At 25.5% G+C, this 24,124-nt stretch overlaps 2 protein-coding genes across 2 annotated transcripts; both read right to left on the reverse strand.

Annotated features, from left to right (window-relative positions):
- Positions 1-9,386: 9,386 nt before the first annotated feature.
- Positions 9,387-17,591, reverse strand: LOC145844713 (3-dehydrosphinganine reductase-like). Its single transcript, XM_082952128.1, has 6 exons — positions 17,263-17,591; positions 16,008-16,100; positions 12,715-12,817; positions 12,059-12,244; positions 11,353-11,493; positions 9,387-9,884 (listed from the first exon to the last, which is right to left on the reverse strand). Exons 1-6 carry the CDS (start codon positions 17,548-17,550, stop codon positions 9,721-9,723), a joined length of 975 nt encoding a protein of 324 aa, XP_082808254.1. The 5' UTR covers positions 17,551-17,591; the 3' UTR covers positions 9,387-9,720.
- A 5-nt stretch (positions 17,592-17,596) lies between these two features.
- On the reverse strand, positions 17,597-18,792 carry LOC145844712 (Golgi to ER traffic protein 4 homolog). The gene has a single exon (XM_082952127.1). It carries the CDS (start codon positions 18,776-18,778, stop codon positions 17,780-17,782), a length of 999 nt encoding a protein of 332 aa, XP_082808253.1. The 5' UTR covers positions 18,779-18,792; the 3' UTR covers positions 17,597-17,779.
- Positions 18,793-24,124: the final 5,332 nt, after the last annotated feature.

Consider the following 24,124-nt stretch of genomic DNA (forward strand, 5'->3'; position numbering starts at 1 on the left):
TCTTATAAATATCTTTTTCGTAATACTTTTAAGTAGGCTCAATGCTCATAAAAGTTAAATATGTTTTTCTTTCAACATTAAACTAATTAAACTTTTCAATTAATTAACTAAATTGTTATATCACATATTTTCAGCTCATCTTTACTCTGGAACTAAAGACTATTGGGAGCAAGTTGAAAAAAGACACAACCACGAAATGGAATTTTCCCACAAGTACGGCACACAAATGCCAAAGAGCCTGATGACTGGTCAGGCAGAAGAAGAGCTTCGACTGGGGAGACTGAACCGCAGAAAGAAGCTGGTTATAGTTTTCAGACCGTTTGCAAAGAAGAGGAAGATGATAGAGAAGAAATTCATGCCCTTTATCATGCCATGGGAAAAAGACGAGATGAACATGAAAGTCGCTTGGAAAGCTCGCAAGAGTTTTGAAGAACTTGTAAGTTTTTTTTTTTGCAAATCTAATTAGTATTTGTTTATAAGTTTAAATTAAACGTGATAATGATACTTTTTACTGTCGCTTTATAACTTCTTTTGTTCTAAATAGATAACTATCTCGTATGCATTTAACTTTAAAGATCACAACTACAGTTTTAAACTTTTAAATGTTTTAAGGGAATATAGCTTCAAAATTTTTAACTTTAACCAAAACTATGTTTCACTCAAACGAGATCTTTAGTTGTTAATAAAATATTGTTCAAGTAGATCGCAAATTCTATCTAAAAATAGTTTAATTAACAACTGAAGACCTCGTTGGAGTTAAACATTGCTTTGATAATAAATTTAAAAAGATAGAAGCTAGATACTTATTTCTATCAAACTGTATGTGAAACTCTATCTATTCAGCATTATTTTTATCTACCTATCATAACTTTACTTATATTACAACAGAGCCCAACGTCTTCTTTGGACGTAAGAAGATCATATGCTGACGTTGTGAAAATTAAAAAAGTTTGAGTCTTTGTATATTTTTAAATAGTAACTAACGCGTAAATACAGTAGGCACTTAGTTTGGTTTAAGTGTGTGGTAGAATATATTTAGTTTTATTTCATTTACTACAAACTAACTTTTGTAAATCGAAAAAGATGTTAAACATTATCTTACTTTACTTTTAAATTGAACATGTTCAAATGTTTGAAGGAATTTTATCTATGGGTAACCAATAACTATGCTGAAATTATTTATATGAAACAATGCAAGTTTTTTTTTAAACCCATTCAAATATAGTCGTTTAAAAATTATATACACGTTTACAAATTTTTAAACTAATTTAAGTCTACTGAAAACTAACATACAGGCCATATTTTAATTATTACTTAGTTGTCATAATTATGTTTTTATAGGACGGCACTCGTGTTCGACTGAAAAAGAAAGTTCCCAAAGCAGAGCTCGATCATAATGCTTGGTTGTTTTACCAAAGATACGTGAGTGTGTCCTCTCGACACTACAGCTACGATTTTGTTTTGGATCTGCCTCCAAAGTTTACTCGTTGGCCTCTGAACAAACTGATGAAACTTCGAGATTATGTTAGTTGCCAATTTATTTATCGCAAACAAAGTATCCTGTACAGTACAGTGTTTAAAAAACTGTTAAAGTTGTATAAGCTCTCTATTAGAAAAGTTTAATTTTAATAAGTCTTACTTGTCAACACACAGGAACATATGTTAGTTAAATAAAGAAAGAGTATTGAGAAAGAGCAATTTCTTATTGTATATTCCAATGTACTTGATTCGCTAGGATTTCTATTAGCAAACGACTGACTTTAAATTTAGAACTCTTAAAAATAAAATAATGACAGAATTTTTTTTTTTTTTTACTTAATAAGACCAACGCTTAAACATGATAAGTTCAAAAAAAAATTTTGGCTTAATTTTTTAATTAGATTTATTGTTATTTTCTGTATTGATACTTTAGTATATTTACTATCATAAAAAGTAACAAGTTTTTATTTTACAGCTAGAGTAATTGTTTAAGTATCCTTAAATTTTGTTAAAATTGATAAATTTTCAACAGGATTCTAGATAAAAGTTGTAAAAAAATTAATTAAAAAATTTTTTGAATGACTTTTTTTTGGTTTAAGTATGACCGAGCCTTAATGCTTATACTTATTTTAAAACTTTAATATCCAGCATCGTTAAGTTTAGTAGATTTATTACTGTCAGAAAAATAACTAAAGTTGTGTAACCATCATTGGTTCCTAACTTGTCATTACTGTAAGTGTAAAACTGTAGAACTTTTTATCTTTATTTATATATTTGAACCTCAATATCTTATAATAGCTTAAAGAAATACGTTATTGATGTCTACTAAAAGAAAGCATTTTAGGGGCATAGAGAGTTTACCTTCTTTTTTTCTTTTTCTTAATTAATCTTATTTAATAGAGTTTTATGTCAGCTATCAGACGCATTATTAGCCTTTAATAGAACTAAAAGAATTTTTTTAAATATAAGCAGTCAAAACCGCTAAGTTCAATAGGTTTTTTAGAGAAGTTGCAAACAAATAAAAAACAAAACAAAAATTTCACTGAAAATCAATCTTCACATTTTTGAACCATTTTTCTTTTAAACATTTATATTAATTCCATTTCTCATGTTTTACTCATTTTAAGGTAATAATAAAAAATGTTTTGTTTTATTAGTTTAAAATTGTTTTTTTTTTGTTTGTTTTAAATTTCAGTACTCAAACTAATTTAAACTGCTTAAGGAGCATATTTAGGTTAATTGCGAATTGAAAAATTAAGTAAAATATAGTATTTTAGTGGAAATAGATTAAACTTTTTTGTTTTAATTTCAACTTAAGTAAGTTTTCACCAATTTTTTTACTAAGGTTAACCTAACCTAAGTTGAATGTTTTTCGCAATATAAACTAATTAGACATCTAGTTTTGTAAAACCTATTTGATCTAAAAAATATTCAATGTTAAAACAAGCTAGTGTTACATCAATCTTTATTATTATCTTAGCTAAAATCTTAAACATGTTTTAGTAATGTAAGTGGTAAAATATCTTAAAATAACTCAATGTTAACTAGTCTATCTAAAATATTTAAGTTTATAGTATACTACCATACCACTACTTTTAGTAAATGTTTAACATAGTACATATAGCGGGACGAAATCTGAATATCGGTAAAACTGTTAATTTTTATCATCATTATTTTCCATATAAATAATGAAGTAAACCAGACAGCAGCAAATACAATAAACTTTTGAAAAATATTTATTTATTAATATATGTACTATATATTGTTTATTGAACGACAAAAAATACGCTCAAAACATTTGGTCCTAGGACCTGGTGCACAAAAAAACATTTCGGTCATCGAGTCGCACTCCACGGATACCTTTTAACGTCTTGTCCAGGACAATATAATCTCAAGTTTCATCAAACAATACTATATATTACTTTTCTAAATTGTAAAAACAGATGTTTCTTTAACATCTTTAAGATACTCTCAGTATGATAAGATTAACAAATATGTTTTCAATAAATAAATAAAAAAATATGCAGTACTTTTAAACTTCGTTAATACGTAAATAAAAAGCCTTGAAACCATTAAATTTGTTTACATTTATCTCAGTTACTTTTATATCTATAAACAAATTATGATGACTGAAACTAGTAATCTTACCAAAAAATAGAAACCGTCCAAGTATAAAACTTTAAAATATTTAAAACAATGCTTTAATTACAGTTGATGGTGGCTTTAAAAAGATTCAACCGTTCGGTGGCGAGCAAGAAAAAACGAAACTTGGTTGCTCACTTCTGCGAAATGCACATTAGCAATTTGCTGTCTAAAAAAATGTACAAACGCTGGATGGAAACTTACTGCGCTCTGAGTAGCTGTGAGCAAGGCAACGACTCCAACATAAGTGTTGATTGGTTGCAGCGATCAGCTAACTGCCTTAGGTTCAGACTCAAATGTGCTGAGTCCGCGTTTTATATGAGGAAGTGAATAAATGAAGAAAACCGCAACAATATGTTTTGTGCTTTTTAAATATGCGTAATAGTATAAAGTAAATGACAAATCTTAATGTTTTTTAGAAGCATTTAAATGTTGTTTTGAAACACAAAAACTGAATTACTTAGTGTAGCTACGTTTTCAAAGTAAAAAAGATGCTTCTGTAAAACGAATCAAACAGAAAATATTTGTTTATTTTTATAGTCTATATTTAGTAAGAATGAAGTTAAATTTATACATTTCTATCATATGCCTAATGCAAAAGTTTTATTTCAAGAAAGTATTTCATTTAAACCCTAAAATTTACATTTTAAAATAGCACGTTATACAATTAATCAATTAAAGTTATAAAATTTTTATAATTCGAATTTCTTATAAACTCTCCTTTTAAAAAGTTAATGGAATATATATCTTAACCGTCTTAAAAGTTAATATGTAAGTAGTTGTGAAAATATCTATTAAAGTCTTTCTAACCTTTTAAATTATGACTCCAAGTAGGCACTGTGTCACTTTCTGAAACTATAGTTAGTAATTAAGTTTGTTAAACGAAAAAAAAAATCGAAGCTAATAAGTATAGTCAAAAGACCTGGTGTATAAAAAGAACTATTGGTTATCGAGCCACTCATAACTTACGTACTTAAATGTTTTTAAGCTATAAAGTACATGTTTTTATTTTGACCAACTAATACCTCAAATAAAAAGCATACATATAAAAACATAGTACACAACTTAGTATGTTTTTGTCTATGGTGATGTTATATACTATTTCCCAAACTAAAAAATACCTTTAGTAGAGTTTTAAAGCCTGTTTTAAAAATTTTCTATTTATAATAAGGCTTTAACCATTTTGGTTTAATATTTTCATTTGAGTTTAATACTTTTTACAAAAACTTGAAATAATTAGTTTTTTACATATAGAATTTAGTATGACTTAGCTTGTCCGAGGTTTTAGGTTAAATTAATTTTTTAGTTGGAACTTTTCCTATTGATCTCTTTATAAAGAGTGCTTTACATTAAAGTTTTATTTTTGTATGAAATATTAACTTTTGAACCTATAGAGCTTTTGGTTTTTTTTTTTCGTTTTAGATTTATTAAAATCGAGTTTAGCGTCAGTTTGAGGTATTTTATTGAAAGTTATTAATAATTCCAAAGAAATTTATAATATAAGTGTCATTGATTTGGTTCAAAGCAAAGTTGTCAAAATACTAATAGTTGTTATGCTAATTGAGCACAGAAGCTTATAAACTTTTGTTTGTTTTAAGTTAATAACTTCAGAGTCGAGTAAATAAAGCAATGCGTTTTTAAAGTATGATTCAAATAGTTTCTCATCGAAGTAACTTAAGTGTTATAAAATCAGTAACAATAAATGTGCAAATGTTTTTTTTTTACGTTTAAATATTTAGATTATCAAAAAAATACTTTTTATATTTATATAAATAAAAAAATACACAAGTGTCCCACCCTCTCACACGGTACCACATGCTGTGGTAACATTTATAGTAATTGAGTTATTAAAATTAAGTGCAAGCTTTGTTTACGATATCTTTTTAATGGTTTACTAGCATCCGTTTTAAGTTTAAGTAAAATTAGTAGTTATTGAATGACAAAAAAAAGCTCAAAATATTTGGTCCTAGGTACTAGCGTACGAAAGAACCTTTCGGTTAAACAGTTTGGTTATACAGGTTTTACGCACATCACTTTGTTACAGTTTAACATCATTGTCCAGGATAAATAAACAGTACTAGCTGATTACACTTATAATTTATCCAAAAAAATGATGTTAATAATGATAGAAAAAAAAAAACGATTAAAAGCTTTAACAAATTTAATTTATTTAAAGTTATAATTTAAAGTGTGAAAATAGAGAGTATAACTATCTTAAAATTTTATAATTTCGATTAATGCATAATCCTGATATAAAATGCTAGCAATATATAAAATATATTTAAAAGTAGTAAACAAAAATTTATTTAATTTCAGTTTTTAGTAAAAATAAATTCTCGTGTTTGAACAAATCTATTTCTTCTTGTTGATTATTAAAACAATGGCTGTTTGAATGAAGAACTAAAAGAGCTTTCTTCAGCTAAAACTTATTATTTTTAGGGTTTTGATTTTTTAAATATTTCTTTAACAGTTTTTTTAGTTGATTAGTTATTAAAATTATATCTTACCTGTTTAAAAACCAATTATGTATTAATCTAAGGCTAAACTTTAATATAAATCAAATTAAGATTAACATAAAATTTAAATAAACTAAATATATCTAAAAGCTTATTGAAAACTAAACAGAGAAAAATATATATTAAATTGTCTTATATATTAAACTACGGACGATTAATGGAGCAAGATATTTAGCATAAGTTTTAAATTTTTTGGACTAACTTTTCTATTTTTACTTTAATATTGTACCAGATCCGAATATCCACACTTAATTATACACTGTTAAAGCTAAATCTTTGTTAAAAAACAGTCTGATAACGTTATTACTTTTCAGACAAGTTTACTGCTGACAATAAAAGCAATACAACTTTTTTATTTCATTTTGAATTTGATTAACCTACAAAATTTACGCCATATTTTAGACTTATTAAAAATTTCAACTTTTAAGATTGCTTCTTACTAAAATCGTGACCGTTCAATATTGCTCGAAGATACTTTTGCACGAGTAGTTAATTTTGCACGAGTAACATTTTTGCACAAGTGTAAAAAAAAAAATTAAAAAAATATCATTAAAAAATAAATTGACTAAGGGTAAGGGATAACGGTGATAGTAAAAAATAGAAAACAATAATAAAAAAAAACATAAAAAAACTGCCGATCAAGGGTAAGGGGTAACAGTGGTAGTAAAAAATGACAAAAATAATAAATTTAATAAAATTAAAAACAAAGAATTAAAAAAATAATTGAAAAAATTAATAAAAAAATAATAAATGTTATTTTCAGTTAGAAGAAAAAAAGGCAATTTAATGATTAAGGGTAAAGGTTAAAAATAACAGTGATAGTAAATAACAAAAGGAAAATATTTAAAAAAGTTTCAATCCGTCCAAAAGTGTCCCCTCGTGCAAAAGTGTCAAGTCGTGCAGTTCTGACAGCTACCCTGCTTAAATTGTTAAAAAAAAGTTTTATTAGTTTAAGCCAATAATTTTTATTGTTTTTAAAATATGTATTGAATATGAATAATTTAAAGTTACATTGATTTACTCGTAAAACAAAAAAAAAATTGAAGGCACGCTAGAACAGAAATCAGTACATACATTCTACAACAAACAACATCTACGTTGTTTGGTAGATTGAGATTTTAAGACTACTGAGCTTTTGAAACTTACCTAAAGTCGACTAATTAATGTTTATCTTGACCTACATAAAATTTTGTTATATAATTTGTTTAGGGCACTTGTAATTTGTTGATTTTAAATAAAGATAAGTTTCACACAGGATACATAAGTCACCAGGTTCATTGTACAATTTTTTTAGAAATATACAAACAATTTCTAAAGTCATTGAAGCCACAAGTTTTAAAACAAAGTTAAAACTGTATAAAGTAAAATTTTGACCACGTTAACGTTTGAAAATATATTGATTAAATGCCATTAACTTTGGTAACATCCAGAAGTGTTTTTTTTTTTTTTTTTTGAGGGCACCAGATGCTCCTCAATGTACGAAATTTATATTGACGTGACAAAAATTTAAAACAAGTTTTACACTTAATAACTGTGGACAGGAATAGAAAAAACAGATATTAGTGAGAGTATAGAATCGAAAGCCGCAAAATGGGAAGCAACTAAAAACAAACTGGAGAAGAATAAGGAACAATTATCTAAAAAGACCAATAAAAAGGTGTTTTTTTTGAGCTTGTTAAAGAAGATGTAGTTTCACCTGAACATAGTAACAAAAACAGTTCTATTTTATACGAAATTAAGGAGGCGCTTGATATTATAACTGGCGATATGAAAATCAGTTGATTACTAGAAAATTGAATAAACAACTACTTAATCCAATAAACACAAAAACCGAGTCAGAAAACTCAATAGAATTTGTAATGGTTAAGAACTCAGAATAGGTGAATCTGTTCGAAAAAATAAGAAAATTGACAAGATATATTAGTTTTAATAAAATAAATGTTATCTATTACGTGTGTATTTGAAAGATTAATTAACTGTCAATAATCTCTTTTGATTTTTTTAATACATGTAACTGTGTTTTGTGAACGGGTAATCATTGCAATGACAAACCCCTTTAGTTAAACTGAAAATTATTTTGTTAGAGTTAATTAATCAATTTTTTTTAATCTTTATAAATAAGATCGTTTGAATAATTTAAATTTCATTTTTAAACTACCTTACATAATTTTATTTTTTCTTTTTATCTAGCTTTTCAACCTTTGATAATATTTATCAACAATTTTCTAAAATAGCTTTTCTGAATTAAGATTCCTTTTTTTTTCAAGTTTATGGATTTATTTAGAAAACTTAAATTAGGGTTATTTAATGAAATCTGTATTCGCGTTCTATGATGTCATCGATGACGTTGGCCAGACTTTGATGATCGCCTTAACGTCCGCACAATCATAATTTATAGCAACACTTAAAAGGAAATTAAGTTTGTTGTTAAATATTAAAATGTTTTATAGTTAATAAAGTCTATACCTTTTTTTGTAGTTAATGCTTTTGACAAACTTTGTCCAGGTTTTAAAAGTATACATTTTTGGGTGTATTTATTGTTTAAGATTAAGTTTAAGGTAAAAAACTAGGTTAATTTGTATAAAAACATCGAAAACATACTGTAAAGCTACTTTAATCGAGTTGTTTAATAGAAAAAATTAACGATGACACAATTTTTTTATTTAAATGACAGATTTTATGTGTCAAATCGAAAATTTTCTACTTAACATGTGAAAATTGTTTAAAGATCCCGATTTTTCTAAGTTTTTTTTGCCTAAATTATCATATTCCAGGTTTTTTTTTTGCAACCCTGTTTATAATATATCTAAAAAATTAAAAATATAACATTTTTTTTTCAGATTTTATTACTCTTTTATTTTTTACTGTATTTAGTAATGTTAAACTGTATTACAAGTTTTTTTTTAATTTTTGCATTACTTTTCTAAATTTTCTTCTTAGAGATTGACAACAAAATTGTTTTTATATCATTATTTACATTTTTATAAAATCAAAAAAAAAAGTTTTTAAGATCACAGATATATTTCAAAAACTTACTAAAGCAAATATAATCAAAAAAACTTCCGTTTATATAAATAAAATGCATATTTATATAGCAAAAACGACAAAAAAAAAACTATATATGCTACGAACTAGTTTTAGTTTGTAGCATATAAAATTATACAGGCTAAATAAACTTTATAACGAAGTAGCCGATACAAAATCTATTTTCCATTAAATGTATAAAATATTTAATAAAAAAACCATTAGTGCAAAATGTAAATCAAATAAATTAATATGAACTTAATACTGCATCACTTTTAAATTACAATCCAAATAAATGTTCAATGATTTTAAAGCACAAACATAATGTAGAACAGTTAATCTCTAAATAAATAGTTTTATGATGTCAAGACAAATGGTAAAAATATGTTGCATAACTGATTAATAACATGATTTACAAAAACAAAAAGAGAAATTCGATCAAACAGTTCTTACAGAAGTTGATATTCGAAAGCACAACTAAAAATAAAAAAAATAAAAATAAAAAAAAATCAAAAGTTGTGAATACTAAGTTAACGCAACGAATTTTCTAGATTTTCCTTCAATCCTTTTTTTTAGTATTATTCCTATTGTAGCAATTTTTAACAATACCAAGAAAACTTTTCTGATACGCCAGCGAAATGACTCGAAACAGGCCCATGCAAGCAAACTGGATGAAACAGTGAAGTGACGAGCTTGTTGGAGCCATTCCGCTTGTCACGTGACCTGTGAATTGTTGTTGATAGCAAATTTAAAAGCAGTCGAGCAACTTTTAAATAAAAATTTTAACTAAAATTATTAAAGATTAAAATCACGTTGTAAAAAGAATTTTTTTTTTCGGCAAAAATTGTATTAACTTTCATATTTTATTTTCTAATGTTATTTGTTTGCTGCAATTAAGAACCGCTATTCATTTTTAATACAAAAATTAAAAGGAATATTAAATAAGAATATCTCAGACAGAAAAAAGTTTCACCAAAACATTTATTTTTACAAAAATAGTGATTACTTTGAAGTTTATTTTTAATAATGTTTATACATAGAACATGTTAGATTAATGTTAACAAATTAGCAGTCAGGTTTTAAATAAACAAAATAACTAAAGTACTTTAATATGTTATTTTTTCCGAGTAAAAAATTTTCAAACAAATAAATTTTTTAAGTTGTTCAATTTAGTTTTAAAGCAGTATACGAACAATGAAATAAAATATAGTTTTATTAAAATTTGTATAATATTGCACTATAACCCAATGCAAGTTTTCTTAATCTACAAAAATCTAAATGATCAAAATAAAACTAATATTTAACTGAAATAAAGAAATTAGTTAATTTCAATATTTAAAAACCTTAACTCAAATTTCTCTAGTTATTATTTTTTATCATTCAATTTTAAAGCAGTTATTTGTAAGAATACTCATAGTTAAAACCATCATTGTTTAAAAAAGTCTTTATCATAAAATAAGCAAGTCTTTGCTAAAACTTTTTGTTATTGATAAAAAGTTTTTAATTATTCAATAAAATTTAAATATCGGAGTGTAATTGAAAAAATAAGTTATAAGGAACATTATCGTCGTAATTATTTTAGATAGTAAAACACAATAAAATATACAAATAAAACTATTTTTTTGGTCTAAGAAAATCTATTAATAAACTTCAAAATTTTTATTTAGACATATAAAATAAAAATATATATAATGCACGGCCAGAGTAAAAAACTAGTCTAGACTACCCATTTCTATTTATAAATGGACAACACCAACCATTGTGTAAGTCTTATTTAGAATTATTAAGGTTTGAACATAAAAATTGGAGAAAAAGCTGCCCTAACTTAAAAAGATAAAAATTGATAAAAAGGTTATGTAGTTAAAACAATTTTTCTCATTAATACAGTTTAGTTAAGATTTTTTGCAAATTAAAGTTTTTTAGCACTAACTCATCACCTTTGCTTTTACTATCGTTCATTTTTGTATCAAGTCTAAAAACTTTTAGTTACAAATTAAGTTTCGTTAGTCAAAAACACTGTACATGCATATACAAACCAATAAGTAAAGAAAAAAAAATGTAGCTTGATTTATACTTCCTTTCAAATGCCGTATAGTTACGATTGAGGTGTTGTAAACTCGAGGCCAGTACAAAATTGTTTTCTACTTTGAACATTTTTCAATAAAAACAGGTGTTAACTACTACAACTAACCGAGAATGAACCCGTCAAAACCTACATAACTCATAAAGTTTCCTTTAACAGCGTCAGAAACTATACACTGGGCCACGTGATCGGGTTGGAAGACCACACCATCGCCAGAAATAAGCCTCGTTTCTTCTGGCTTGTCTACGTCTAAAAAAATGTTCAAACTTTGATATGTAAAGCTTATTGAAAAGGTCTTTCAAAAATTTTACAAAAAATTGTTTTAAAAACTACTATAGTCTTCATATTTATTATAACTAAGTCATGCTATTTAAATTTATTTTTTGTTATAACAAACTTGAACTTATAATTTCATTGGTATTTGTGTGTACAGTACATATCTTTGTAGCTCTTAAAATGGTTTGTAAAAATTTAAGCGAAAGCGCAACAAGTTAAAAAGTATCAGAACTTTTTTCATAACTGAAAAACAATAAAAACTTTAACGTCTGAGTATAAGTATAACAAATATTCTCCAAACATTACATACTATTTTATTTCTTATTTCGTAATTTAGTGTATAAACTAAAAAAAGTTAACTAAAAAAGTTGGCTAAATACGGTAAAACTTATAAATGAACATTTATTGTATTTAACGTACATATTTTGTAATATAAAAGTAGAAATACTTTCAAATTATACCAACAAGATTGATATTTATCTTTTTATCTTTTGTAAAATACTAAAAAAACTTTTTTAGTTTAGAAAAATGGTCTTACTTTCTTCATCAAATCCAGGGGTTTGAGTGTCGGGTGGAAAAGAAATTGTAACTCCGATTCCCAAATGATTAACTTCCATGTGCAGTGTTTCAGCAAGACCTCTCAGTGCAAATTTAGATGCAGAGTATGCAGTGTATCCGTAAACACCCGTCTGCCCTGCTTGCGAGCTCACATAAACTATCCTACCTGGTTTACAAGTTTTTTTTTTAATTTTCAGCACATTTTTTTTTTGTAACTTGTAAGAAAAATTATTCAGTACAATTCTTAGCTTAAGCTTTATAAATATATTTGACAAAAAACTTGAATAATTGTTTTTGGTCATCATGTACAAATTTTAACAGATTGTATGTTAAAATAATATAGATAAACAAAAGTAATTACTAACTAATATAACCAAATTAAAACAATAAAAAGTTATTTCGTATAAAAGTATAATAAAGTAAGAGAAATGTATGCCAAAGCAGCTTAGCTCACTACAATTCAGATATTCGGCATTAAAAAACAAGAAACTAGCAAAAAAAAAACTATTTTGACAACAGAAATAAATATATTTTAATACATTAAATTATCAATCTTACTTTTCTGAACTTTTTATAGGACTTGAACACCTGTATTTTTCAAAAATATATTAATAATAAAAACTATAATTAACTAGCCTTTTTTTCTTGATTTCATAGAAGCAAGCACGGCTCTAGTACAATAAACAGAACCAAGATAGTTTATTTTCATCAAAGATGAAAACTTTTCAATGGGGAGGTCCTAAAAATAAATGTATACTTAAAAAATTATTTTAAATTTTCGCATAAAATTTTGAGTAAATATCTCATTGAAATAACCAGTCTACTTAACTAAGACCAAAAAGGGAAGAGGTATTTTTTTTTTTTTATATCTTAGTCTAAACATGCATAATAAAGCTCAGGGTTGCCTAAAGTTCTATGAGAAATTTATTTCAGGTTTCCTGAATTTCTTCCAGGATTCTGATAGTACAATTTTTTGATTTATCTTTAATACCACCTAAAGTTTAATGTAAAAAATGTCTTATAGTATACCAGAATTGAAAAGATACTTATAAGCTACAGTTACCTCTCGCATCTTTACGCACTCGTGACGTTACGCACTCTCGTTTAGTTACGCATTTTAAAATTCTAAAAAATTAAAAAATTAATTTTTTTTAATATTGCACAAATTAGGTTTATTGTATATTTTTAAGTGAAATTAGTATTTTGGCATTTTTAGTTTGTGCTTTCCATAAGGAGCCTCTGAACTCTATTGCTTTGACTTTTAGGTGTCTTAACAATCCTCCTTTTATACCTTTAAATAAAAAAATTCAATTCCTCAAACTCTTATGGCATGAAATTTCATTCCTACTCTAAAAATCCATTAATATATCTTTCATACAATGCAAGACAAGTTTATGCGGGCAATGTACAATTTAAAAAAAGTTGTAGTAAGATAAACAATTTTTATTAAACATTTTTTTATATATTTTATAGATATTTGTTCAAAAGAAGACATCTATTACAGCACCATATGCATATTTTTGTAAAAGGCTATAGAAACAAATTTTAATATAGACACCACACCATTTCTTAATTGTAAGCAAATGCTTTATTATAAAATGAAATTGCTACGTAGAATAGTATATAAACGTAAAGTATCAAATATGTCACATATAAATAAAGATAAAATCTACTTATTATTAAAATTAATAAATTTAATTAGTAAAATTATTTTATACCAATTTAAATCTTTTTTTTAATATATGTGTAGTTTCATCTTTTGTTTTCATATTCATAAAAAAAGTAAACAAATTGTTAAAAGTTGGAAAGTCCCCAGTCTGTTTCTAACTAGAAGCAATATCAAAAAACAGCCATTATAGTAAGTATATTTGGTACCTCTCGTATCTTTACGCACTTTTTCTGTGGACACAATGTGCGTAAATAAGCAAAGGTTACTGTACTTAAAATGTGTTTTAAAAAAATCTAATGATAATACTAAAAATTGATCCAAACAACAGATTTTTTGTGCCAAATTTAAATCTTTGTTAAAATTGTTAAGTTTTTTTGGTTTTCCTAGTGATTTTTGTTAAATCTATTTTCTTAATTTCTCAAAATCCAGGTTTTTCTAGGTTTATTTAGTCTAAATTGTCATTTTTCTAGGTTTTTCGGCAATCTTGTAAGCTACCATTTACTTTTACCGCTTTTATTACTTAAAGCAGCTTTAAAATTATAAGTTACTCAAAGAATGCACAAAATAAGAAAGCAAGAAAAGACTAATTTATAAAAAAATTTAACTTCTCCAATTTTCCAGCAATTATTTTCTAAATTTCCCATTCAATTTCTATAAAATTAATAAAAAAATATTGAAGAATGTTTAATATCTAAATATGTGGTTGAAACAGCCTTAAAAAAGAAATCTAACCAAGCTGAAGACTCTTGTATAGTTTGTTACTGTCTAAATTTTTCTATAAATACTTTATGAAAGTTTAAAATTTCAGCTACAGTAACATCTCGGATCTTTACGCACTCGTGACGTTACGCACTCTCGTTTAGTTACGCATTTCAGAATTCTATAAATTCAGAAAATAAAAATTTTAATGTTTTTAAAATTGCACAAACTAGGTTTAATGTATATTTTTAAATTAAAATATGTTTTTGAATGCTAACACACCTCTCTATATCTTTAGACTTTGTAAATTTATGTTCCTTGACTAATTGATAAACATTTAGTTATACCTCAGTATATCAGAAATTTTGTTAACAATAAGAGATTAAATCAAAATTCTGAAATAAACATGACTTTGTTTAATAATGAAATTATCATAAAATAATGAGAGTTTCAAACACAAAGAAATAATACAGCAGTCTTGCCCTATATATTAATAAACACCATTTTATAATTGTAAAGAAATGCTTAATTATAAATTGAATTTGCTAAGTAGAATAGAATATAAATGTCACATATAAATAAAGATAAAGATAATTCTGCTTATTATTAAAATAGTAAAAATACTTCTACTCATATTATTATTTTATAGAAATTCAAATCCTTTTTTTTAATATATGTATAGATTTATCTGTTGTTTTCATATTTATAAATTAAGTAAACAAATAGTTAAAAGTGGGAAAGTGCCCAGTCTGCTTTTAACTAGAAGCAATATTAAAAAACAGCCATTATAGTGAGTATATTTGGTACCTCTCGTTTCTTTACGATCTCTCATATCTTTACGAACTTTTTCTGTAAACACAATGTGCGTAAATAAGCGAGAGGTCACTGTACTTGAAAAATTGTTTTTGCCATTTAAACTTGTAATTTTTATAAAAAGGGCTGCAAAACAGTTTTCTTTTTCTTAATATTGCAAAGGAAACATTTCATTAAAATATTATGCAAACTATATTAAAAACGTAGAAGTATATATAGTTTTTTTTTTACGTGAAATTAATTCCGAATTCTAATGTAATTTCTATTTATTAAAACCTAAAAACTCAAAAGTTTATTTAAAAGTTTGTTTTTATAATCTTTAAAATATATATAATAGTATAAACTTTAAGTTTTCAAATAAGAGGTGGCCTTTTTCTGAAATTTATTTCAGAGTTTCTGAGTTTATTACAGATTTTAAAAGTTTTTGTAGATAATTATACTTCAGATGTTAAAATTACTTCAACAGTTTTACTTAGTGTATTTCTATTTTCAAAGTTATCCCACTACTTATTTAAAGCTGCCAACAACTGCAGCTATGTCTAAAACAACAAAACGACAATTGTTTAATTTTAACAAAAATTTATTGCAAAATATTCAGTATTTTTAGTAAGTGTTTTTTGAAATAAACCTATTTTTGGACGATGTTTTTAATACAAGTTGTATACGAGACTTGTAAGTTACAAAGTTTAAAAAAACACTAATATCCTTTTAACAAATATTATTTATACAACTTGTTTACTACACCAACCATGAAGGATGCAGCGCATGATGTACCTGCACAGTTAAAAAGAAAATCTACAGGTCCATATTTGCTTGCTAAATCTTTGAAATTTTCTAGCACCTAATAAAAGATTAGTTAAACTGTTTATTAGGTTGAGTATCAAATAAATAAACTTTTTTATTGTTAAAAACTTAACTAAACTATAAATTTTGGATGTTACGATTAGCCTTTAAAAAAAAATTTTCATTTTGTTTAAGGCCATAGGTATGTAATCACTTCTTTACAACTTTATCTTAATTTATTGAGTTTTAACTGAGCTACAAGTTGCTTTTGACAGATTTTTTATTTCAAATATTAAAAAATACATTCGGAGAGTACAATAAATTTCTTATAGGAGAAAACTAAAATAGTGAATAAATAAAAAATTGATTAGTATATCTCTTTCAACATTTTTTAAAATAAATACCTCATATTTTCAAAAAAAAATCCATCCAATATTTCTAAAACTCTGTTATAAGGAATAAATTGTTAAATTCTTGACTAAAACTCTTTTTTTTTGGTCATTTGGTGATAAAATTTTAATTTTTTTTTTTCAAATTTTTTACAATAGGTTTTTCTTAATATTGCAAGGAACTTTTCCTGAAATATTGAGTTATTTATCGGAAAAAATGTAGGAGAGGTAGATTTTTAGTGATCTTTTGTTTATCCAGTTTTAGCTGTCTCTACAATAAGTAACCTATTGTACTCTCCGAATTTATATAGTTATATATCAAAAATTTATTGAATATTAAAATTCTGTAAAAAGCAACTTGTTGCTTAGTAGAAAATCTACAAAAAAAGGTTGTAAAAAAAATGATTTAACCCATATAGCTTTAAAACTACTACTACCAAAATAAAAAATTAATGATACCAACAACTTTATAGAATTTCATAAAATAACATATTTCCATTATAAAGTTTAGTTTGATAGTCTTTAGTCAGATAACTTTATTAAATATATTATATAAATAAAATTGCAGCTCCTACTAGTAAAAGACTTTACTTTAAAAATATTTGATTAAAAATTTTTTACATTTGACTAACAAAAATAATATCAAACTTACTAAACAAGTTGCAACAGAAGTAAAAGAGTAAACTAATTAAAGACAACTTTATACATTATTTATTAACTTCATAGTATAATTTACAAATATAAAACAACCTAAAATTATAAATTCAAAAAAGTGCAGTCAAAAATTTAACCTACTAATCAGTTATCAAAAAATTAAGGGAAAGTAATTACCTTGTTATGGTCTTCTGATACATCTAGAGATAATACAGAAATTTTAGATGAAGCACAGCTTTCTTCTAATGTTTCTTTAGCCTTTTGAAGTTTTGTTATGTTTCTGGCTACAAGGGTAACATTTGAACCTTTTGATAAACAAATTTTAGCTATCTCTAGCCCTATACCACTTGAACCACCAGTTATAACAACATGCGATTCATTTAAGTCTAAGTTACTTGGTTTTTTGCTAACTACCAATAAAAAATAAAGTGCCAATACTACAAACAGTATAAAGTAAATAATCATGTTTTTATCAGCATTTGAAAGTTTTAATACTTGTTCTATGTTCTTCTGTAAAAACAATTTATTTTTAATATAGGATTGATAAAACTTTAAAAAAAATAGAACATATTTAAATACTTTTATTAAAAGCTAAATAAGTTAAGTTGTTTCACAAAACTAAATAAATAATTGCAACTAAAAATACTAATACAAAAGTTTATTAAACAGCAATATATGTTGTTAATTAGTTACACTAGTCTAAATCATCTTCAAAATCAACTGCAGGAGGAGGCGTTGGAGTAGCTTCTTTTTTGTTGACTTTAACAGGAGGCTTACTATTCTGCTGGCTTTCGCTGCCACCCATGAAGCTATTCAATATTTCACTAAACAGCCCTTGACCACCAGCTTTCTTTGGTGGGGGTTTTATATCAAAGTAGTTAGTTCCTATGACTGAATAATAATGATTGAAGCTTGGATCTCTACTCAGTGAAGGTTCATATGACTTTAACAATGCTTTATAGATATTTACATTTTTATTGTCAATAGCAGTCATAAGGTAGTGCAAGAAGTTTACTAGCGGATATTCACATGGTAAGTTGGGGCTCAGTTTTGGGTGTCTGATCAAGTAAGTTTGAAAAACATCCTTGGCAACATCTAATGACTTGATGGTGAGTAGCTGTAAAACAGCTTGTGCCAGGAACATGTCACACTCTTCAGGACGTCCATGATTTACTGACATTTCAACAAGCAGCTGCGCAAAGTGCTTGCCATTACTTCCATACAAAAACTGCTGTCTGGCTTCCCCATAATTCTGGGCATTCCACATATTGGCAGCAAACTCATTTCTCAAAACTCTGTTCCCAGTTTTTGGATTGCCTTCACAAGTAGCAGACCAACGAACTGCTCTGTTTTGAAAATCAAAAAACTTGGCAAGGCTTTGTGGTATGTTTTTATGCAGGTAGCTCAATGTTTTGATTGTACTATCATCAATTCTTGTAAAACTTTTTTCAAGAACTTCAACATAAAGTAGTGCAAGATCTAAGCCGGATTCGAACTGTTTGTTATCAACCAAAAACCTAGCACCTTCAGCACCTTTGCTCAGAGCTCCTTCACATTTTCCTCTTGAATTTAGTCTACGGATGATTGTGGTATAAAACTGATGACATTCATAAAATTCTTTAGCATCCTTACTTCTACGCAAGTTTTCTTCCATTCTTGAAACACCACGCCCAGATTCTTTTTTATTTGCCATGTCTAATAGTTTTTTAATCTAAAATGTAAAAATATATTTATAGTTAAAATACTAACAAAACAAGGCATTTAAATGATATACTTGAGTTGCATTGAAAACTTTGTTGATTGTAAACTTTGTTTTATTTTCAATTAAAAAGCTTGTATTTTGAACAGCTTAATGTTTTATACCACATTAAATCATAAAGTATGTTTTACTAATTTAAACTTTGAATAGCATCAGAATTTTAACATAAAATATAGCTTCAACTAGAACTTTACACAAATTTTAATGATAAAACAAGAGCTTAAGAAATTGATGAATGTTAGCTTTGTAAAAGCTAGTTAGGTTATTATTATGAATCTATACTTTAATATTTTTATAATTATCTTCAATATAACACAAGCTATACATAACATAGTTATAAGGTTTATAAATAAATAATGCAATATTCTTGTTTTCTTTATTTTATTAGAAGCTGTAAAAAATTTTCTTAAACAGGTTAAATAATGAGCCAGTAGCTTCTTTTAATTACAAATAAAATCAAAATTGACAAAAATAGATTTAATAAAATTAGTTCTTTTTTTCTAATTAGTTAATTATGCTTTAGCCATTGTGCAATAAGCTTTAAGTAATTTTACTTATTTTAAATTTGTGTATTATAAAAATTACTTAAAACAAGGCTCACTTAACAGTTTGTTAATACAATAGTAACTTTTTTCTTAATTAACCGTTTGTAAAAACTAACTAAATTATAATTTTATATATTTTTATACTAACTTGAGTATTTTTGGTTACATGACAATTCAAATTCTTTAAAAATGTTTATAAAGCCACAACTTAAAAAAGTGTTACAGATATGAGAAAAATAAAAATTGGTGTAGTTCTAATAAGGTAATGATAGTAAAACTTCAAATACTTTAAGATTTTAATTTTAAGTAAGAATTTCTATATATATTTTTTTTTTTCCATATTTTTACAGGGTTTTTTTATTAACTGATGAAATTTCTTTTTGAGTGAAACATTGCTAATTGGAATTTATATTATTCTCCTTAGCAATAATTTGAGAACTTTAATTGTTATCTTTAAGACAAAAGTTTTAAATTATGGTAGTAAAAAAAAAGTGAAAAAAATTAAGAGAAATTTTTCAAAAATACTAAAAATTCTTGTATATATACCTTATCTTTAAAAATGATAATAGTTTTACAAAAAAGTGTTTTTAAGTAGTCAGACCTAAAATTATTTTTTGAATTAGAAAAAAAAAAAAAAAAAAAAGAATTTAAATTGTCAGAATTTGAATAGTTGTGCACCTGTATTTTTAAAACAATAAATATATACTTTATAATACTTTGATATTTTTTGATTAATTATAATACTTCATTAAGAAGAATTATATGTAAAAAAATTGTAGAAAAACATAATAGAAAAATCTTTAATATACTTAATAGATTAAATTTGTAAAACTCTTAAGGTTATTAAATTGCTTTCCAGTAATTATGTAGTTATCATACAGTATAAATGTAGTTTAATCTTTAAGTAAAAACCTATATATAGATAAAAGTTCAAGATATAAACTTTACAAAATGATCACTTTTTAATTTAAAAATATTATTTTGAGTGACCATAAACTGTCTTGAGTCACTATAAACTGTCCTAAATGACCTTAAACTATCTTGAGTCATCCTGAGTTTATTTTAATCTTTTAAAAACAATATTAAATCAAAAAAAAAATAGTGATAAAATATCAAAACATTGAAATTAGGACAACTAAATCTTATTCAAGATCAAAAAAACTGAACTGAAAGTTTTCATAAAAAATTAAATGTACTTGTACACTTGTATTTTTAAACTAAAAATAAGGTTTATAGTGACTTTACCACTATTTCCTTTTTGATCATCATTGAGTTGTTTGTAGCATTTTTGTGGTTGCTTTTGTAGAAAGGGCAACAAGAAATATGGGAATGATCAAAGATAAGATACAGTGTGGTCAACAAGTTTCATATTATCAATCTTGGCAGTATCAAGTTAAAAAAAGAATGCTGACAATTTTTAACTTAAATATATCACTTATATTTTAACTGTTCAAAATATAGATTTAAGTGTTTTCTAACAAAAGATCCTAGTAAAACAAGTTCACTGGAATATAAATAAAAAACAAATTATACATTAATCTTCCTTTATTGTACCAACATATGTTTTTGTGTGTTAATGAATCAACACACTTCAACTGGGTTCTGTAAAAAAAATAAATACTGTAATCAAAGAATAGAAGCTTAAGTACTTGTATACACCTACTTTAGCTTCTATTCTTACATAACAGTATTTATTTTTTTACAGAACCCAGTTAAAGGGTGTTAATTTATTAACACACAGAAACATTTGTTTGTACAATAAAGGAAGATTATTGTATAATTTTTTTTTATTTTATCACTTATATCTTATATATAAATAAATTGTAACTTATCTTTAAGTTTTTATTTTTATTGTTATACAAATTCAAATTATACCAGGATTGCCACAGATTAAGCTGAGAAAAATTTAATGACTTTTTCCTGACTTTCTATTTAAATCCTGACTTTTCTAAATCAAATTCTTAATTTAAACTTATTCTAAAATACATAATTGAACACTTGAAAGTATATAAAGCTTTCAATCATATACTTCCTCTTATCATTTAGTATATATTTGTAATAAATAAATCTACTATTACTTATTTTAAAAATTTCAGTCATTTTACAAAAAATTGCAAGTAAGTTAACTTAACCATTGCATATACCTGTCATACAACTTATTTTCAAACTTTAAACAACTTTAAAAAATTATAAAGAGGTTAAGTATACACATAAACTTGTTACATAAAATACTAACTTAGAGCTTAACTATAAAGAACTTAATTATTTACTTAAACAAAAAACACTTTGATTTTCAAATTCTGCAAGAATAATTTTTGTGTATATATCACAGTTTCACTATGAAAGTGTCCTTGCCACAGATCATCAATACGATAGTGCATACAAAAACTGCTTTTTCAAGTAGGATAGTTGTTCAATATGTTAATAGAAAAATTTTGCAGTTTTTTAAAAGACTTAATTTAGTTTTTACAAAATTTGGACTTTTTTTTAGGTAAAAACACATAACAACTCAATCTCCCTCTGCAACTATAAGTTCAGTAATTTTGTAAATTTCTAGGAAAATTTTGCAATTTAGTCTGATTATAAAGGATTTTTAATAAATTTATAATAATTTCAAGTCTTAGGAAAAAAAGAAATTTGTAAATTTGAACTGACAAAATCTGACCTTTATTCAAATTTTGTCATTTTCCTGACTTTTTTTCAAAAACCCCTATTATTTCCTGACTTGTGTCATTTTTTTTAAGTTTTTTCCTAACTTTTTTCTGATTTTCCTGACCTTGTGGCAACCCTGTAGTACAAAACAGTGTTTACAAGCAAGTATTAGGTTTATGTGTAGCTCTATGACTAAAAGGTCTTTCTACACTCCAACCAATTGACCTATAATTTCAGTATTCACTTTTTTTATAGTGTAAATAAATTTGCAGAGTTCTTAAATTAAATTTGTTGAAAAAACTTCATTTGTAACACATTAGTTATATTATTTAGCTAAAAGCACATAATCTTTTTAATATTAGATTCAACTCAGAGGTTATAACAAGTTCTCCCTTTTTGTTCTATTATTGACCTTTTTATTGAATTTTTCAGGGTTGCTCATGTAGAGAGGGCAACAAGAAAAATGTGAACGTACATGATCATAAAAATTGAATTCTTTGGGAGGAAACGGTGTGGTGCCCATGGTAGACTATGATTTTCATGGTTAATATTGGCAGTAATGGGTTTAAAAAAGAATGCATACCATTTTTTTTTCTTTAAGAATTAATTTCTTTAATTAGTTTAAGTTTTAAAAAAAATCATACATTTAACTTAAATTAGATTTTATCAAAGTTTTAAATAAAGCTTATCAAAGTTATTTATACATATATGGTGTGAGGATCGATGACCGAATGGTCTTTCTCCACACCAATCCATTGACCATAGTTGTGAGCGTTCACTTTTTTTCTTTCTTTCTTATCATGTCTATACTTATACTTTGAAACTGGTTCAAAAAAAACTTTTTTTTCTATTGAAACTTTTATATAGTTGTTAATTGCATACTTTCTGGTTACTCTTGTAAAAAAGGTAAAAGAATAATGTAAATAAGTAAGTAGAAAAGTATGAAGGAAATAGGTATTTTGATTGCTTTTAGTATTTTACTAAATGTTGTAAATAGTTTTACAACTCAACAAACATGCATCACATTTTTCTTTCTAAAGAAACAGATGTTCAACAATCAAATGTAAAAATTTATGTATTTTAAAAGTAGGGAGTTTAGTTAAAATTGGTGTGGTGCAGTAAGTTTTTTATTGAACTATTTCTGATCCAAATTAATTTCTACCAAACAAAATCCAACATAAAAATATTTATATTGAATTTTTTTCAGATAATGAGTTGTTTTGATTTTTTTTTTTTCATGTTACACTACTCTTGTTTTTTTTTTCGACCAATCCTCATACAAACATCACAATTATCAAGATATTCTGCAAATAACTTAATTTCATGATTTTTAACTAGCATGACCACAACAATTATTTTATTATTATTAAAGCTTAAATAAATTATTTTATTTGGTGTAACTTGATGACCGTTAGATTTTTTATTTTTTGCAGAATTTAGGTTGTCGTAGGTCAAACTTCAAAAATAAAAATTTTCGCCGCAGTGGTAGTTACTTTTCATAACAGATCCAAAATATAAAGTGTAAGTTTTGAATCCCCATGAAATGTACCTTGACTTTTTTGTACACTTTACTTAAACTCACAAAATGTTTAATGCAAGTTTTTTTTTTGTTTGACTCGCGAGCCACATTTGCACAATTGAAGGCCGCAGGTGTGTTACCCTTTTCATGGGCTATATGAGGCCACCGGCTACAGTTTTCTAAGCCAACCCCTATTCTAAATAGTAGCTTCTTTGTTGGTTGGCCTACTTTTGTATCTAAGGCATAAAAAACTTTCATCCATAAAGCTAAAGCTCAAAAATAAATTATGGTTGTAAAATTATACTTTTAACTATTCAGATAAACATGTTTGTAAATTGTTATAAAGTATATTGTTTATAACTTAATGGAATTAACCACAGTATTGACTTTTTACACACTGTTAGTAATTATCTTCCTAGTCTCTTTGTTAATTAGATCCCTGAGAATTAAAATACTGATAACTATTTGTTTTAAAGTAAATCCGACCTAAATTAAACGTAACAAAGTGTAAACCTAAGTAAAATTTTTAGATAGCGTGATGAAAAGAAGAACTTTGTTAAGAAA

This window comes from Thalia democratica, chromosome 9 (genome assembly GCF_965202585.1).
Source record: "Thalia democratica chromosome 9, ktThaDemo2.hap1.1, whole genome shotgun sequence".
In the NCBI taxonomy this organism is placed as follows: domain Eukaryota; kingdom Metazoa; phylum Chordata; class Thaliacea; order Salpida; family Salpidae; genus Thalia; species Thalia democratica.

Coding starts and splice junctions, on each gene's coding strand:
- LOC145844713 (XM_082952128.1), bottom strand. CDS start 17,550: ATGATTATTTACTTTATACTGTTTGTAGTATTGGCACTTTATTTTTTA. Junction 12,245..12,714: donor TATGAAATCAAGAAAAAAAG/GCTAGTTAATTA, acceptor CTTGTAAACCAG/GTAGGATAGTTTATGTGAGC. Junction 11,494..12,058: donor CCCTGGATTTGATGAAGAAA/GTAAGACCATTT, acceptor ACATTTTTTTAG/ACGTAGACAAGCCAGAAGAA.
- LOC145844712 (XM_082952127.1), bottom strand. CDS start 18,778: ATGGCAAATAAAAAAGAATCTGGGCGTGGTGTTTCAAGAATGGAAGAA.